We start from the raw sequence: 14,807 nt of genomic DNA on the forward strand, positions 1-14,807 counted from the left end.
ATGTCAGGATTTCAGAAAGTAAACCACCACCTCTTAAAGCTTAGCAAATTGCTCTGAATTCTATTCCCAACACATGTTCTAGAGACTAATTTTAATTTCCTTCCCTGATTTTTCCCCTGTTCTGCTTTTTAAAGAGAAGGATCCTTTTACATTTACATTCTGTGCTTCATTCAGAGCTCCTCAGAAGCAACAAATTCGGCTTCATACTGGACCCACCAGCTTCACTGCATGGAACATTTTAAAGCCAATATAAACTGTTGAAATTTCACCTCAGGATGCACCAGTGTACAGGTTTATGGTTAAATAGTGCCAATCTTCCTAAGGGGAGAGTACACAGAAGTCGGAGCCAGACTCTTCTCTGAGGTGCACAGTGACAGGACAAGATGCAACAGACACAAAGATGCTGTGAAAAGAATTCCAATTAGATATCAGGAAAAAAAAAATTGACCATGAGGGTAGTCAGACATTGGAACAGGTTAGCCAGAGAGGTTAGAGAATATCCTTGGAGATATTCCAAACTCAACCAGACAAGGCCCTGAGCAACCTGATGTAGACTAGCCCTCCTTTGAGCAGGGTGCTGTACCAGATAACCTCGACAGGCCTCTACCAACTGAAATTATTCTAGATTCTTATTCTACAATTCTATGCCTAACTATGTAGAACATCTTAAGCCAGCAAAAGTTCAGGACTGTTAAAAGGTGAAATCAAGATCTTCAGTATGCTGATAATTATTTTAAAAGTTATTCTAGCACCATAATTTGGTAAGTCTAAGGAAATAACGTCAAAGATAAAAATTCGTTCTCTCCTTCCAAATATAGTTAGGAGCTCAGAAACACACTTTGACTTGCATCTTGAGTCCCATTTGCACTATATTCCATGTATACTAAACATAGCCTTTTGACAGACATGCTTTCAGCATCTCACCCACACTAGTGCAACAGCATGCCTGAGCTTGGTGCCTGCAGCAGCTTTTCTGCTACCACAGCAGTGTGTGTAGCTATTATATGTCTTCCCACACCACTTAGCAACACATTTGCATTAATATATTCTGGAAAAATTAAGGCAGTGAGATGGAGTCATTAACAAAGTTTCTGTACCTTCCAGAAAGCACTTGATTAATTTCTGTCCACATTAACTTCTGTAAGAATTCAGTGTTCAATTGTTTTTGTATTATTCACATTGTAAAACTTTCTTTTTCCAGATTTCACACACTATATATTTCTGAGCTTTTTCAGACTTCACAAACCAAGATGCAGCACTCTCATCCTGATTGTCCTGATTTTAGGCTGTGGTGATCAAGTGCAGAGCTGCTTGACAGGCACTCCTGGAGAGACTCGATTACATCACTTGCATTCCGTATTACCCTTTTCCTGTTTCTTGATTCTCCTTTTTGCCATGCTTGTACCTCCCTTTCTCCATGACATTCCCTCCCAAATAAACATCCTGCCCCTAGTTACTTTTTCCCCACTAGTTCCAGTTTTGCTACATCTGTACACAGATTTGGTATTTCTGATGCCATTACCCAGCTAATCTTGACCATGTGTGGTATTACTGACATGATTACATAGGCACTTGCTGGCCTTTGAAGATTTTGCTCCCCAGAAGGTCCCCAGTGGTCCCCTTCAGTTATCTGTGAAGTTCGGCTCTCGTGTAACTCTATCTTAAATACCTGTGAAATCCAGCCATTCCTCGCAATGCTATCAGTAACTTTTGTCAGCTTGCATTTTTTTCTGTAATGTCCAGCAATTTCTCATGTCATGTCCAGTTGGTTTCTGCATGCTGTTCAGTTAGCTTAACCTCAGGCCAAGGCCTAGTCAGGGGCCCAGTCATTTGTCTGCAGCCATAACAAATGACATCCAGTTCCCACATGCATTCATGAGTGCCCAAATGGTTAAACTAGCATTGCAGTTTGTACAGTACTGCAGATGCATCAAATTTACTACCCTTTCTAGTAAAATTGGGTTTGACCTTTACTAGTATATTTCCACTCTATGGTTGAGCAGCAGCAGACACTGAAAATTTACAGGTGAATTTATCAATAGGAATAAGTAAATAAGACTAAATGTGACTATTCAGTTGATGTCATTTGCTAACTTACACATTAGCTACTTTGCATAGAGAGAGAGAATATTCAAAATGTCTGGCAAACAGCAGAATCTCTCTTTCCGGTATTTCTGCTAAAAACTAATGTCTGCAGCAGGAAAAAGTGCTGGTCACAGAAGAAGGCAGAGTAAACTCACATACCTCCAAGACATCTGTGCCACAAAAATTGTGAATAACAGCATTTGTTCAATTAGCCATGATCTGAGCAAAAGAACTTGTAAGGCCCATGGGATCAATGCTGTCAGGCAACTTCCCCCATAGCAGTGCTGTACCTAGTAATAGCCTGTTCGGAGTGGCTGGACAGTAGGCTATTCCTACTGTAGTCTATTGAGGACACGCTGAATTAGTTACTCAGTTAATATCCTATACGTGTTCATGATGACTCATCATGTCTGAAGTGCTTTAAGCAGCTTTTGAGCCCAAAAGAAAATTCTCAACAGATGCTCATCACCATTGCTGACTGCAATCAAATACACTGCCATTTTACGTTATTTAGAGATCCATCCCAGCATCTAAACACTCTTTACATTCTAGGGAAAGAATTTTATCTTATCTCTTTCATAGACACAGGGATAATTAGGAAGTAAAGATTCAGATACTGAAATGAATTTCTACATATTTCAGCCTCAGAACAAACAGTTTCTGGATATATAGCAAACTTAGATGGCAGCTATGAAGGTTACAATGTGCAATACACCACAATTTACTGGTTAAAATCTTATCACCTATCATTTTGTTTAACTAAGTTCTTACATTAGTTAACTGAGGAAGACTCACAGGTTTACATTATAAACATCATAGTTCATACCATGACCTATAAATAAATGCTGTACTGAACACGAAGTTCAGATCTACTTGTCACACATAAGAAGTTCATTATACTAAATTGTTTTATCTGATTGCTATTTGCCTTCATTATTTTACATAACACCTTACAAAGCAGTGCCTTGGTCATATCTTCTAAAAATATGTTGGAATGCTACTGTAAATAACTTTTACATCAATCTTTTTTTCCCAAATGATCAACCGGGTTTTGATTTAAAAAGGAAATGTCTATTTCTTGAATGCCTTAATTTCTTTGTTCTTTCATTTATTCACATAGCACTCAGAAAAGCACTGTAAAATCATCAAAAGAGCATACATGCAACAATATCACAGAAAATGGGGTTTAGAGATAAAAAACAGAAGAGAGACTTTAGAGTGACACTTTTATTATTTATATTCAACGGATGTGAGGCAAACATTCTCCATATTCCTGGGATTTTCTTCAGATCTTCAGTCACACAATGTGTTCACTGGCAGAGCCCCAACAGTACCAATATTTAAGGGTCATAGAAAGTTATACAAAGCAGCTGGACTGGGCACTTTAATAGCTGAAATGCTCTCAATTAGCAAAACCAAGATGTTTGCTTATTTTGTTAAAGAATAATAAGCAATTTAATTATTGAGAGTAATTTGCATATTTTTATGTTTTAAATGTTTTAAGAGATCCATTAAACACAATCTTTTCTTTAATACTTTATCTTTTTCCTGTCCCTTGAGCCATTTCCTTTGGAAACTTCTTACCTATGAAAGGAGACATGGCTGCTGTTAAGATATACAACAGAAATAGGCTTCTCCTTTCTCACTGTAAAATTAGACTTTACATTCCCTGTGAAGGGCATGAAATTAACTAACTTTTAATTTAGCTATATGCTCTAATCACAAAAACACTTGTGCTATCACAGCGAGCAAAGTCAGTATCTTCACATCACAGAAGACTACATACTCAGCATCTTCTTACCTTGTCACTTTGCTCAAGACCTCCAGCCTGTGAGGTATTCTCAAATTTAGCACTCTAAGCCTTACAGAATGCCTTTGTCCTAATTTTTTTCACACACTGTATCCCAATGTTACACTGTGCTCCTGCATTCCCAGCCCTCATCCTACATAACACTTTCTCACATCCCTCCACCTTCAGCTTGGATCTAACAATGCCACTGAACAATCATTTCTCAAAGCTGATTGTAGCGATCTCGAAAATATGAGGCCATCTTAATTCAGCTGTTAATTACAGATAAAGAGCATGTACATACCTTTTCCATGAATATGGACTTATTTTCTTCTTTCAACACACCTTGGATACATCAGCTGTCCTCTCTTACACTGCACTCGAAATAAAGTTGTACCAGATTCTACTCCAGAATGATTCTGTTTACAGGAAAATCCAACAAAATCCCCATGGTAAAAGTAAACCTGATTCGCATAAAACCTTTCCAGTACCACATTATTTTTCTCCATCTCATTTTTTGACAAAGTACATGGCTCTAAAGGAAAGAGAAATATTTAATGCTAATAAATTAATTATTTTTGAAATGGCATCATTTTGACTAGAGTCTATATACAATTTAGATTATTCCCTATTCTCTTACTAAATTATACAGGAAATCACTATATTTTTGAATACTGCAGAAGTATGTCAGATATGTTTATGAAGAAAAGCCAAACAGGCTTACACTTGCTTCTATTAAAACTTTCATCTCTAACTGAAAAAAAATGAAGTTGAGATCTTAAATTTCTAGCTGCCAGCACTCAATTTACAAATGCTAAGTATCTGAATTATAGACAGAAATAAATCACAATTCTTATTTATCTTATCACACCTACCTATACAAACTGGTGGCGAAGTCCACTGTCCTTCAGAACAGTAGATCCTCTCAGATCCTTGCAAGGAATGATAGTCAGAGCAGCTATACTGAACTGAAGAACCACTGTCGTACTCGGTCAGGGGTGGGAGAGTAAGAGCTCCATTCTCAATAGAAGGTGGAGAGCCGCATTTTTCCATAGGAGCTAAAATAATAATGTTAAAAATGTTTGTAAACATTCAGCATAAGAAACTAGCAAATCAGCAGCTTTAAATTCCTATCAACACTAGAAAATTGACAACTCTCAGATAGTGTATTTTTTTAGTATTTCATTGTCTCAAATCAGAAGGCAGTCTCCTATTTAATTCTAACCATAAGAAATCCATTGTGTGCAGTTAACTGTTTAAAGCTATGTTCCTACAAAGGTCTGAGTTCCCTGTGCTTGGAGGTCAGCTCCTCCCTCCCTCATACAGCGTTCCCCATTAAAGGAAGACGAATTGTTCTATGCTCAGATGTATTTAAAAATATACTTGTATTGTGCAAGGGACTGTTGAATCCTAAACTTCTTAAAAATGGATTTTCGGCCTCTACTGCTGAAGCAAACCTTCCTAAATAGGTCCAAGATTGATGAATTAAAAGTGACAACCAAAAAGTAGTTAGTGTTTTACCTTTTGCAATGCATTTTGGATATTTCACTCTTCCATGGTTACACTGTGTCCTTCCAGGAGATGAGATGGTAGTCTGGGGAAAACTGTATCCCTGTTTACATTCAAACTCTATGAGGTCACCATGTAGGAAAATTAATTCTTCCTGTTTCCATTTTAGCTCTATGTTGTTACTGTTCATATTGGTTGCATCAAGAGTGCATGGTTCTAGGATATAAAAGTCTACTTCAATAAAAACCAATTTCATGTGATTTCTTAACTCCCTCATACGGGAGTTAAGAAAGGAAAGAAAAATCTAAATCAACAGTTCTAAAAGCATTTAGTATCCTACAAGGAAAAGAATGTATAGACGTATAAAAATAAATACAAATATAAAGAAATGGGCTGACGTAACAAATAATATGCATTAAATCACAGGAATCAAGTACTTCTGACAAAATCTTGTTTCTACAAATATTTGTAAATATATTGCAACCTGGGTCTACTGTTGAAGAAGAAAATAACTTGTTTACTGTAACTGGAAAAGTGCTTTAATAATGAAAAGAATCATCCATCAAAATTAACAGGTTTCGCTGACAGCAGCTTGGTAAGCACTTCTAGGTTTAAACTATTGACCTAGGTCTAAACTATTAGCCTATGGAAGTGTTTTGACAATTTTCTTTGTTTGCTTTTTTCTTTGTTTTGACACTGATTAAAGTATTTTGAGTTCTTACAAAACCTTTTTGAAGGTTTTGTGTTTTACTTTGGGCTTTTTCAGGTTACTCCAGGTCAATATTTTTGGTTGCTTTTTGACAGGTTTCTCAAGAAAATTTAATGTCATGATCACATCAAGCAACCTGGTTTTCCACTAGTTAGTTATCTCATTAGCTTTTGAAACCACTGTTCAACTTCAATAAAGCCTCACAGAGGGACAGTCATAAAAATAATTAAATTTCTACAAGTTCCTTGAAAATCATTGCCTGATAGAGACCCTTATTATGTTTTGCTGAAGGAAAGGCTAGGAGAAACAGCTGTTACACATTCTGATGACAGCACCATAACAGCAGACCAATATTGATATTGTTTCAAACTAATTACAGTATGTACTGTATTTCTTGTCTGGTCAGGAGGGAGTTGAAAAGAAATCTAATGGAAAATACGGAGAGGACGATGTGGTTATCTGGATGCTTAGGAGACAAAATAAAACATTCATAGGAAACAAGTTTTCACTAGCTCACAGGGTCCAGAATGAGATGATAGGTATAAGAACACAAAATAAAAGCAAAGGCTGGAGGTTTTAAAATGAAAGCCAAACTGTCATTATAATCATATCTAAAATAGCCACTATGAAAATGGCTGTAGTCATTTCTTCTAAATATCTGCAGAAGGACAGGAAGAAATCCACTGAACTGATGATACAGGGAGTTAAGAAATTAGAAAATCTTCCTGGATAATAGGTATAGCTAAGTTCTGGAATATCTCACTCAGGAAAACAGAGGAATCTGTTTAACTGGGGGCTTGTAAGAACAGGTCAGAGGGACATCTAGCAGGAGTGACCTAGTTATATTTGATTTTGCTTCACTCTCATGTTTCTGAAATCTTTACTAGCTCAAATGAAAGAGAAGACAGTCATGAAAGGAGTATCTTAAGGTCCTTTCCAGTTTTATCTTTCTATATTAGATGTGACAAAACTTTTTCTTTTTTTCCTTGCAAGACTTACCTAAGCAAGTTGGTTGTTGTGTCCAGTTTCCTTGTTCACAGTAAACAGTACTAGGTCCATTCAAAAAATGGTAGTGCTGGCAACTGTATTCTACTGAGGAACCGTTTTTGTAACTTGTCAATAAGGGGCCAAGAAGGATACCATTTCTAATCACAGGTGGAGAGGTACAGTTTTGCTGCGTATCTAAGACAAGATCAGGAGATAGCTAATTAGATCTTTAAAACAATATTGACACAAGTGATAGTATCAGAATAGCAACAGACTTGGATCAAAAATTTATGTACAAATAAAGCGTATACTAATAGCACTTCTTTTTCAAGTTTCAAAACCAGAGACCGTACATTTGCCTTACTGAATTGCAGATAGGCATTGTCCCTCTATGCTCATCTATGTCCCTTGATTCTTGCTAGTTTACACTAAATATAGACTATTTGTTTTTCTGTGAGGAGACTGTCTTTATTTATTGCTTGAAGTGCTTAGCCCATTATGGGGTTCACAATAAACAAAATAAACCTTAGTGGAACTACTAAACAAAGGATCAACAAAATACTCCTGAATTTACATGTTTAGGCAGCACTAACAGAAGAGATACAAAATGACTGAAAGTAAATGCTAATGAATGAAGTAATCAAAATTACAAATACTGTACTGACTTATAGATGTAATTTACAATCACTAGAAACAAGTGACCGTGGTCTTTGATCCAGTCAATCTGACTGCTACATTAATATCTGTAGCATATGCAAATACTTTCAAGAGTAAGGAACTGTACTATAGCAAAAAGAGTAGGAAGAGTAGTCATAAAACACCTATAATAGCAGTAGAGAGAACTGAATTTCTCATTAAACAGAAAAACAATGTTCACTTACTCATATCTTCCCTGTGATATGTTTTGTTTGCCCTTATTGCTGTATCTGCCTCGAGTGATGGTGGTGGCTCAGATTCCCATTTATCCATAGTTCCTAAAACCACAGCAGAAATTTAGAAATGGATTTCTCAAAAATAATTTGTTTTCAAATACCAAAGCAGACAGAAACTTTGTTGCTTTGTAAGATGTAATAAAATTGGTACTCCAGGGGAGAAACCACAAAACATAGGTTTCTTAAGAATTCATCTAGGTCATCCTGTCTCTTAATCTGTGAACAACGGATTGTCTGCAAGGTATACAGCACTTTTCCTCTCAAGCATTTAATGGAGGAGGAGAAAAACAGTTTTGCAGATATGGAAATTGAGGCTCTCAAGAAAATTAAGACATTATTTGAAGAATTGTTTTTGTTTAGGCCCCAGTCTTTACAAAACTACTAACCAATACAAATGGGGGGTGATGTCCATTTTCCTTTTTCACACTGGATTTCCTCTGTGCCTCTCATTTCAAAGTTACTCTGACACTGTATATGAACTTTGTCTCCATTATGATATGTTCTTAAAACTGTGATGATGTAGGTGTGAGGAAGACGAGGCGGAGGAGGGCATTTATTTCTTATATCTGAAAATAAAAAACGCATATTGTTTGCTCAAATAATAGAATTTTAGTCAAGGTATCAAAACAGTAAGCAGGTTTCACTAAGCAGAACCATGTACACAATTCATTTTACTTTACAGTATGCAAGCCTACCCTTCAGAAGACATTTTAGGCTGATCCAAAGTAACCATTTACCTTCATTTTCTCACCAAAATGAAGACCCAGAACAAAAATTGATTTTGTATTCAATAAATAGAAAAGAGAGGAAATATACTATTGCACTGTTATAAATAAACTCATATTTCTGCACAAAGACTCAGTAAGGCCTCCAGGAGATTTTTATGTTATCTATTTGTAGAATATTTAGTTGTTGATGCTTAAGAAGTTGATGCTTATTCATCACTTCTAATTCAACAGAAGCAGCTGTAATCATACCCAATTTCCTGTCCCAAAATGAAGTTTGCAATCAGTGCATCTATCCTCAAAACTAGATTTAGGTCATGTTCTCATTCTCCTGAGCACCCAACCTTCTCTGCACTCACTTAGGAAAAATTACTGCTTTCTCCTAAAAATAAATATAGGACTGTGGTCCTGTTATGTGTTATCTGCTTGACAGATTCTAATGCATTTTAAACTCTGTCTTGCAGGAAAGGAATACTAATTTCATCTTTTTACTCAATCATGCAGTTTCCTATAAGATTAGCTATAAAGGAATTATAAAACATCTATTTTACTGAAAACTGTGCTTAAAATATCAATATTTTAAGGGCTAAATATACTTTTCTCCTTTTCTAACAGAAAACTAAGCATTAAGCCTATAAGTTAACAAGTTATTAAATAATGAACTTAATACTGCAATACATGTTCCTTATTCCAGCTATTCACAGAATAAAACCTGGGATGCTCTAACTATGGATGCTTCACCTTGAGTATCATTAGATCATTCTGTGAACAAAGCTAGGAGTGCACAGAATTTCACAAATTCAGTCACAAAGCCACAAGGTCCCAAAGAAATAATTTTTGTCTCAAGTACTAAACGCAGAATGATTATTCAATTTGCATTAGAAAGCATACACCATGGGAAAAATTCTTGTAAAAAACATATTGGAAAGGAATACTATAAATTTAGCTTAAATTAATAAAAATGATTGATTCTCTCGCCCTGCTGCCATAAACACCCGGCACACCTTGCATAAAAAGCAGAGGATTTATTACCATGCGGCAGGGAGAGATCCTAAGGGTCAGAAGTAATCTTCATCAATGGAACAAGGTCCAGATAAGATAACGACCCACAACTATCAAGATATGTTACCAATATTACGAATTCTAAGGTAGCCTAAATGTTCATTTCTAGCCTTTTCTGCTGTGCATGATAACTTTTGTTATAAACTGATATGATAACTTATGATAATTTCTGTGACAAACTTCTGTTTGAGAATCTTCAGTATCCAGAATCTCTTCTTTAGAGAAGTGTTAGTAATTGCTAAATGCATGTTGCTGACCTCATGATGATTGTTCTAGCTATTTCTGTTGAAAATACGTACAATCTGGTGAGGCTGTAAAACTCTTAAAACTACTGCACACCCAAGCTCAGGAGAAACTTTTTAAATTTTTTATTCTTAATGTGATCTGAAGAGGCATGTTCCCACCTCTCACAGCTCCTAAAACATGCTTGCTTAATCTCTCACATCATTTGAACATGCCTTAAATTTAGCTTCAGGGGCTGAACAACTTCCCTGTTATTATTGCTTCCTGCTTCTTCAGGACATAACAGCAAAATACACAGAGGAACATTAGGAGACAGTGTCTGCTACATTGTTAGAGGTAAACTGCTGACACAGGCAGAAGCAGACGAATTCCAGTTGTCATTGCTTCCTCCTTGCTACCTTGGTTTCATGGCCTTCTGCTAACTCTGGATTCTATTTAGGTTGTAAATGGGTACAAACCTGTTTTTTCTTATTGTGTGTTCATAAAGCATTTCATGAAAGATGGTGCTGATCTTTCACTACGACTTTTACATATTACAACAGTATATATGAGGTACCTTCACATACTGGTGGATCTGGATACCATCCAAAATAATAACATTGAATTAGGTCAGATTCACTGAAAGAATAATTTTCCTCACAGAAAAAGTGAACTACATCTCCCTCGTCATAGATTTTCTTCACAGGATAGAAACCTCCATGTTCTATTGCACTCAAAGAGCAGTAAGTTGTTTCTAGGAAGAGAAAACAGCAGGGAAAACCATTTGAGGAAGGCATTTTTTTTCCCCAGCAGATTACAAAAACAAGTTTGTAAATTTTTGTTCAGTTAAAGAATAAGTCAGGTTCAGAGCTATTTTCAAGCCCATCACATACTAGTGCAGTTTGGAGTAAGGGACCACCCACGTGTTAAACATATTGCTTCTTCTGTTGTGTTTCCTCCAGCAGTATGATATCCCTCATCACATTTATATAGCAGTGTTTCATTCACTTGGAGCTCTTTCTGTGTTGTGAAGTAGTAGCCATGATGCAAATTGGGTACTTGACAGGATTCTTAAATAAATAAAACATATGCATAATTTTTAGATGAAGAAAACAGAAAAGTCATTCATGTAACATTTTCCTTAGATTCACCTGAAAAGTAGTCATATCTGAAGAAAAATCTTTGCAAATAATGAATAATTAAGAATGCAATAGTTTGCATAAGTTTCCCAGTTTCCATTCAGGAACAAAATGTGGATGGAAATGGATTTATTTGAAAAAATGCAATTTTATTTATATCAATTCTTTCTATATATGATTTTATCCATACCAATTCACAAGACAAGCAGCTTGTGAAATCTGACAACTTCATTCCGCAAGGAACAGCTGAGAACCTACTTCAGGCTATTCAAATGGTAACCTAATATAGGCAGTTTGGCCCTACAGGTACAGTGAGGACAGCAGAATTATAAAGAAAGATTATAAAAAGAGGAATGCAGGATTATACCAATTTTTTTAGTACAGCTTGGCTGGGAGGACCATCCTCCAGGATGGCATTGTACTGCTCCTTCAGTACCACCGCTTGGAGTGTAGTAGCCTGGATTACATCCGTATTGCAGTTTCTCCTGTAGTTTGAAGTACACTTCTGTACTATAAAAAATGCCATTTTCCAAAAGAGGTTTGTTACATTTTTCTAAATAAAGGGAGAAAACTTGGTTAGGATGAAAGAATTAGCAGAATATTTTCATTCTCTGAAAAAATTTAATGTACCTAGAGAAGCAAGGGAAAGGGACTTTTAACTAACTTCCTGATCTAACCTTATTTTCTTGATCTGTTGAAGAATTTCTAATACAATCGCCAAATAAATACTTTAAATGCTAATAACATGGAACAAACAACCAAGGAAGCTGGAGCCGGGGAGATTCAAATACACACCTGGGAGGGAACCATCACTTAGTTTTCCCAAAATAATGAGACTTTCCGGGCTGTAGTCCTTATAAAAATACATATGGTAAGAGCCCTTAAAATGCATATATTATCGTTAAAGTGTTTCATATATAAACATATATAGTGCATATAGATAAAGGAGTGATTTCTCCTTGTTGTCTTAACTTATGCATTTTATACCTCTTGTTCTGCAGCTTCTGTTCCATATGTTCAAGGAAATCCAAATTAAAAAAAAAAAAAAAACCCTTTCCTGATAGAAGCAATAATGAAATTAATAAAATTAACTCACTGTAGCATTGTGGCACTGGAGACCATCCTTTTACTGTACAAGTTATTCTTCCATCTTGACTCCCAGTTTCAGTTGTATAACCAGCCACACAAGAATAGGAAAGCCTTTTTCCCTTATGCATAGGAAAATAGTAACTTTTGAAATCATAATAGTACTGGGCAATCTTCCCATTTTCTATATGTGGCAAATCGCAAGGTTTATCTACAAATAGATAAAAGTATTTTTCACTGAAAGTATCATCCCATATATGAATGTTTGTGTACATTAACTTGCTTAAAGTTAGTTGGTTTGATTCAGGCTTTCAAACAAGGTGAATGAAATTCTGTGAACGCTTACAAGGTCAGAGTTTGTGTCTTTAGCAGTCCTCGTTATATTAGAAATGATTCATCTAAGTTTGCATGCTTATTCTAATGGATTTTTTTTTTTTTTAATTCATCCTAGGCAAGAGGTCTTAAGACTCATTCAAATCAAAAGGTACCAGAATTATGAAACAAGGCCGGGTCCAGGGCACACGATCTATTTACGTTGCCTGGTAGGCATATAAGAGGATAATAGAAAGCTTTAAAAGGAGTTGTGCTGAACACAACACTAAGGCATTAAAAACACAAAACAAACAAACAAACCCACCCCACAATGCTTCTGTTTGGGTTTCTTATGTTTTTTTTTCTGAAAATCTCTCCAAGGCCATCCAACCTGAAGAATCAAAATTTAAAATCCAAATTGCTACCTATGAGTGTTAATCTGATCAAGCAGAACTCTCACCAGAGGCTGGTACTGCTACATTTACCCTATGAATATTAGAAAAAAAGTAACAGAAAATATGGTCCCTCACTCAACAGTCACTAGAATTTAATGGAGAGCAGTTTTACTAGAGAAAGTGTCAAGATTTTTTTTTTTTTTTTTTGGTTATAATTCCCTCCTTCACACAGCCACTGTAACATATCTGAATAAAAGAAACTCTGAAGGTCATTAAGATTTCTGTGCAGTTAGAAGCTGGAAATGGTTGCTACTTAAATACCTTTAATGTTTGACCTGTCAAAGGGTATCAGTTTAAGTTAAACTGTTTTGCATAAGGCCAAAAGTCTAGTAAAGACAGAGGAGGTTGCAACAAATATCGCAGCTGTTCAAGTTAAATACATTAGCAGATACAAATGAAATGCCAAAAAGGGATACCTTTTCAATTAATGAATGCTTACTCTGAGCAGTCCATAGGTTTGTGAACTTGCTTGCAGTTCAAATGATAGGCAGACTACATAAATCCAGGAATATAAAATGTGTGACAAGCCAATATACTTCAATCAAATACTTTAGTACATATAATGCTTAGTAGTACAGAATTCCATTTGTACATATAAAGAGCCTCAAAGAACTACTCAATATATTTCTAAAGAAACTGTTTCTAAATAAAAGTCTGAACCTTTCATTTATACAGCTTCAAAATTTAGGTATGAATTTGTAGCTCTGATAAGTAGCAACAGTTAATCATGATTATTAGCCATCTCACAAAATTGTATTTAAAGAACTGCGTTTATTCTTGGTGAAGCTATGAGTCATTGCACTTAAGTTACCTAAACTGCATGTTCTAGATTCAATATACATTTAAACAATAGAATTCAGTGTTTTTACCTTCTGCAAAGAGTTTGCCTAAACTCATTGTAACTAGGAAGAAAATCCAGCTTTTAAGTCTCATCTTCAGTACTGTCTCCATCAATAGTTTCCACCATTCTGTGAAAACTTACTAAGTATTACTTTGAAAATTCAGTTAATTATTTACTAAAGGTATTCACAAATAACTTGTGTATTACAAAAGTCACAGATATAAAAGTATTTCACTGAACTGAAAACACTTTTTATGTATTTTAATTCTCCAAACACCCTAACCAGACTTGCAGAGCTCTACTTTTGTTTGGCATACTTCTCTATAGGAATTTTAAAGAATCAGTAAAGAAAGTATCATTTTACAGTGAAACCAGGCAACAAACTTATGGAACAATTTACACTAATTAAACACTATCCCACCCAGAACCTCCTAGAGTTCCAAGTTTAAAGGGCATTCTGTTATCAGATTATTTACCTTGGCTAAAATAAGAGGAAATAGAAGACTCCCTCCCCCCCTCATGCCCACCAAAACAGCTTCATTCTATATTTTTATTTATTCTGCAAGCTCTTACATTAAGAACATAATGGACAGACAACAGCAGTAACTAAGTTTTGTAGTATAAAACTAGCCCCTTTTTTAAGCAAGGAAAAATAAATCTCATTTACTATACATCATCACCTAAAAAGACAAGTAATTTTTTAACTAACTGTTTGATGGCTGAAGCATGTTGACTTAGCAACGTGCTCCACCCTTGGGAAGAAAAATTTCCAAATTTGGGAGTGAGTGGCTATCGTTTTACTCTTCTGGCTTTCTTGGACTTGCTCTAGGAAAATGCAGTTCCAAGGCACAAAAGAACAGAACTTCAGGCAGATGCTGTGAACACCATGCTTTTTTGTATTGCTGACTGGACAGGAAGAAAGCCCTCACAAGTTGCCACCTGTAAAATATACAG

At 35.7% G+C, this 14,807-nt stretch overlaps 1 protein-coding gene across 1 annotated transcript in view; it reads right to left on the reverse strand.

Moving 5' to 3' along the window:
* The window catches only part of LOC112962165 (coagulation factor XIII B chain-like), a 29,074-nt gene extending 15,129 nt beyond the window's left edge, over positions 1-13,945 (reverse strand). The window contains exons 1-12 of the mRNA XM_026058104.1: positions 13,882-13,945; positions 12,256-12,456; positions 11,527-11,712; positions 10,914-11,090; positions 10,598-10,774; positions 8,398-8,577; positions 7,961-8,053; positions 7,092-7,274; positions 5,396-5,599; positions 4,750-4,932; positions 4,220-4,409; positions 2,245-2,255 (exon numbers count right to left, since the gene is read on the reverse strand). Of these exons, the coding sequence (XP_025913889.1) occupies positions 2,245-2,255; positions 4,220-4,409; positions 4,750-4,932; positions 5,396-5,599; positions 7,092-7,274; positions 7,961-8,053; positions 8,398-8,577; positions 10,598-10,774; positions 10,914-11,090; positions 11,527-11,712; positions 12,256-12,456; positions 13,882-13,945 (1,849 nt within the window). The remainder of the gene's footprint in view (positions 1-2,244; positions 2,256-4,219; positions 4,410-4,749; positions 4,933-5,395; positions 5,600-7,091; positions 7,275-7,960; positions 8,054-8,397; positions 8,578-10,597; positions 10,775-10,913; positions 11,091-11,526; positions 11,713-12,255; positions 12,457-13,881) is intronic.
* Between the last annotated feature and the right edge of the window lie 862 nt (positions 13,946-14,807).

The sequence above is a fragment of the Apteryx rowi genome, unplaced genomic scaffold (assembly GCF_003343035.1).
Source record: "Apteryx rowi isolate R43461 unplaced genomic scaffold, aptRow1 scaffold_1428, whole genome shotgun sequence".
Classification (NCBI taxonomy): domain Eukaryota; kingdom Metazoa; phylum Chordata; class Aves; order Apterygiformes; family Apterygidae; genus Apteryx; species Apteryx rowi.